The 3784-nt window shown below is 39.3% G+C and overlaps 1 protein-coding gene across 2 annotated transcripts; it reads right to left on the bottom strand.

Moving 5' to 3' along the window:
- Positions 1-216: 216 nt before the first annotated feature.
- On the bottom strand, positions 217-3515 carry LOC110620854 (tubulin beta-5 chain). Of its 2 annotated transcripts, none has more exons than XM_021764782.2 (4): positions 3361-3515; positions 2870-3270; positions 2423-2692; positions 217-1225 (listed from the first exon to the last, which is right to left on the bottom strand). In XM_021764782.2, exons 2-4 carry the CDS (start codon positions 3261-3263, stop codon positions 546-548), a joined length of 1344 nt encoding a protein of 447 aa, XP_021620474.1. In that variant the 5' UTR covers positions 3264-3270; positions 3361-3515; the 3' UTR covers positions 217-545. The 2 variants fall into 2 exon arrangements, with proteins under 2 accessions (XP_021620474.1, XP_021620475.1); XM_021764783.2 differs by having other exon boundaries at positions 2870-3268; positions 3358-3474.
- Positions 3516-3784: the final 269 nt, after the last annotated feature.

Here is a 3784-nt window from a genome sequence, read left to right as displayed (position 1 = left end):
CTCTGGAAAGTGTGGATTGAAGAGCCCCCCTGCTGTTTTTGAGCCTTTTTTATGCTTTTTCTTTACTTTGAAAAATGCCAATAACAAGTTCAAAGTCCTCTCTTATCCAATTAGGTAGATATCTATGTCCATACTGAGACTCTAAATGGTGTTCAAGCAATACTCTGATCACAATATGATGATGATATTAGAACTGTAATTCAGAGATAATAGAGATAATCACCAAGCCAACTTTCAACATCCATAAATTTAGCAATATCCTCTATATATATCTATATATAGGGAAGAGAGCGTGCATAGTACAAATTTATCAATTGAAATATGAAGTGACATACTAGATAATATAACGAAATTAAAACATAGATCGCATAGCTACTTCCAAGCATCTACTCTACTTGGCACCCTCACCAGCCATTACTTCTTAACTAGGGGAAATGAAAATGGGTAATTTTCTGCTCCTGCTGAAGTTAATTCCCATTTTACAAGCATATGGCAGATTGTGTAAACCAAACATACCAAAACGAAGCCAATAATCACTTCTTACTTCACATATGCTCCATTTCCTCTTCCTCATCATCTTCGTACTCACCCTCCTCATCAGCAGTTGCATCCTGGTACTGCTGATACTCAGACACAAGGTCATTCATGTTGCTTTCAGCTTCAGTAAACTCCATCTCATCCATTCCTTCACCAGTATACCAGTGCAAGAAGGCCTTTCTCCTGAACATGGCAGTGAATTGTTCACTCACTCTCCTGAACATTTCCTGGATGGAAGTAGAGTTCCCAATGAACGTGGATGCCATGGAAAGACCCCTAGGTGGAATGTCACAGACACTTGATTTCACATTATTTGGAATCCACTCAACAAAGTATGATGAGTTCTTGTTTTGGACATTGATCATCTGCTCATCAACTTCCTTGGTGCTCATCTTTCCACGGAACATGGCAGAGGCAGTGAGATAACGCCCATGCCTTGGATCAGCAGCACACATCATGTTCTTGGCATCCCACATTTGCTGAGTCAGTTCTGGGACTGTTAGGGCACGGTACTGCTGAGATCCACGTGATGTCAAAGGAGCAAACCCAACCATGAAGAAGTGGAGACGAGGGAAGGGGATAAGATTCACAGCAAGCTTTCGGAGGTCAGAGTTGAGTTGACCAGGGAACCTGAGGCAGCAAGTTACTCCACTCATAGTTGCAGAGATCAAGTGGTTCAGATCACCGACTGCAAAATAGTGTCAAACTAAGTGAGTTAAAATTCAGTATCATAATTAACTACCTAGTAATCACCCTCATTAACATATAAAGAGAAAGAGCTTTAGCATAACCACTGAAATTATGAAAAAGCAACCAAAGAGCTCAATGAATGAGTAGTATCATGCCAACATATCAGAACTGCAAAAAAATGCAGATATTAGTCCTGGCTTTCCTCTAAATGGGAGATGGTGCAATGGCCTTTTTTCCCCAAGTTAGATTTGCACAAAATGTTGACATGGATTTTCAACACCCAAGGAACTATTGCTCATTTATTTCCTAAACATGAAAATAAACATATTGAACTTTTATATTAATGAAGACAGCACAATAGACACCTGAAGATCCAAGATGCCTTAGGAAGAAATTCAGATTTTCTACTCCAACACCATGTTCTCTCACTAATTAAGTTAATACTCAAGGAACACCTTTAACAACAATGCAGCTCATCCCACCAAATCTACATGCTAATAAATTAAATAAAAGACATAATAAATAAATTTGCCCATAAACTGCCCCAACGCAACCATGAAAAGTGTATTGCAACCCTTAACAGAAATTTGGACTTATTGCACCCTTCAAAAGGGTAATTTAAACAAAAAAGACCCGTTGTACAGTAGTATCTTATTTTTAAACTATTACAAGCTAAATTTTTACTTTCTTCCTCATAACCAAAGGAACATTTGTCTAACTCATCAAACAATAATAGAAATATTATCACATTTAACTTTTATATATATGCAATAAATCATAACATGTCATGGAATTAATGGACTTGTCACAATTAGTTAGTAGGCAACTTTATATATATTTGGTAAAATGAAAAGATCCTTTTACAAAAAGCTAACTGGCTCTCATATCACTAACTTTGAAATCAAGGAAGCAGTACTATCCCCAATGAGAAGATCAGATGCTTCAATTGGGGAAAAATGCAACATTAGAAATGCCATCAGACATCAGTATGCACTTGCCTTTTACCACAAACATATTGCACGAGAGCTAGATCAACAAATTAAATCAACACATTGCATCAAAAAGTTGGGCAGATCAAACAAATAATCAACTAGACGAATCATTTATAAGCTACTTGACAGGAAATTCAAAGAACTCTTTGCAAATGAATCAAATTTACTTGCATATGAACCGCTATAAATGAAATTATACTTACAGCTTGGAGTAGTCAGTTTCAAAGTCCTGAAGCAGATATCATACAGAGCTTCATTATCCAGAACCATGCACTCATCTGCATTCTCCACCAACTGATGAACAGAAAGAGTGGCATTATAAGGCTCAACCACTGTATCAGAAACCTTCGGTGAAGGGAATACAGAGAAAGTGAGCATCATCCTGTCTGGGTACTCCTCACGAATCTTTGAAATGAGCAAGGTGCCCATTCCAGAACCAGTTCCTCCACCCAATGAGTGGCAGACCTGGAAACCTACACAAACAGCAAATGAAAGCTCAGATCCAACTCCCCCATTCACATCTTGATCAAGACATCAACAAACAGTGGTGATATAAAACATTAGTAAATTCAAGACAATAGATCAACACAAGAACCCATCAATGTTAGCCAGTGAAAAGCAAAAATCAGCAAAAAGTGGAAGAAACTAACCTTGAAGACAGTCACAGTTCTCCGCCTCCTTCCGAACAACATCAAGAACCGCATCGATAAGCTCAGCACCCTCAGTATAGTGACCCTTAGCCCAGTTATTTCCTGCACCAGACTGTCCAAAAACGAAATTATCAGGCCTGAAAACCTGACCATAAGGACCTGTCCGGACGCTGTCCATTGTACCAGGCTCCAAATCCATGAGCACAGCTCGAGGAACATATCTCCCGCAAGAGGCTTCATTGTAGTACACATTGACACGCTCAAGCTGCAGATCTGCGGTCCCAATGTACTTCCCAGTAGGATCTATGCCATGTTCATCGCAGACCACCTCCCAGAACTTGGATCCGATCTGGTTACCGCATTGCCCTCCTTGAACGTGAAGGATCTCTCTCATTTTTTACCTGCAAAACCAAATCACAAGCAAATTTAGCAGCTCAAAACTCAAATCAGAGAATACCCACTAGATTAATCAGTACCAGAAGAGATTATACCTTAGATCTAAGTGACCTCTAGATCTTCAGAGATTCAAAATTTGAAATAGAGGGAGAGAGGTAGTGGGAGAGATCTGCAGATGGTGAGGATTGGGAGCGGCAGAGGGGGAATTATAAAAGCGGTGGAGAGAGATCTGACGGTTAATGTGGGTTCCCTCCCGTTTTTTATTAGATCTAATTGGTACCGTTTGATGTAGAAAATGGATGGTTGAGAAATTTTGAAGGTTTTGTTTTAAAGTTTATATGAAATTATAAGACGTATATACCCTTGATGGAGTGATGAGTGGGCCTTTGACTTGATTTTGAACGATGTCCTAACGGAGCCGATATTTTATTTTCTCGCCGCGGTGTCTTCATCATATGATCCAACGGTTGCAATAATTCCAACTCTGTCCGTCCTGTCAGGAAAGTTGATCCAATGGTT

Source organism: Manihot esculenta, chromosome 8 (genome assembly GCF_001659605.2).
Source record: "Manihot esculenta cultivar AM560-2 chromosome 8, M.esculenta_v8, whole genome shotgun sequence".
Classification (NCBI taxonomy): Eukaryota; Viridiplantae; Streptophyta; class Magnoliopsida; order Malpighiales; family Euphorbiaceae; genus Manihot; species Manihot esculenta.
This window is presented reverse-complemented; position numbering and strand designations above follow the sequence as displayed.

Coding starts and splice junctions, on each gene's coding strand:
- LOC110620854 (XM_021764782.2), bottom strand. CDS start 3,263: ATGAGAGAGATCCTTCACGTTCAAGGAGGGCAATGCGGTAACCAGATC. Junction 2,693..2,869: donor GAACTGTGACTGTCTTCAAG/GTTAGTTTCTTC, acceptor CTGTTTGTGTAG/GTTTCCAGGTCTGCCACTCA. Junction 1,226..2,422: donor GAAACTGACTACTCCAAGCT/GTAAGTATAATT, acceptor ACTATTTTGCAG/TCGGTGATCTGAACCACTTG.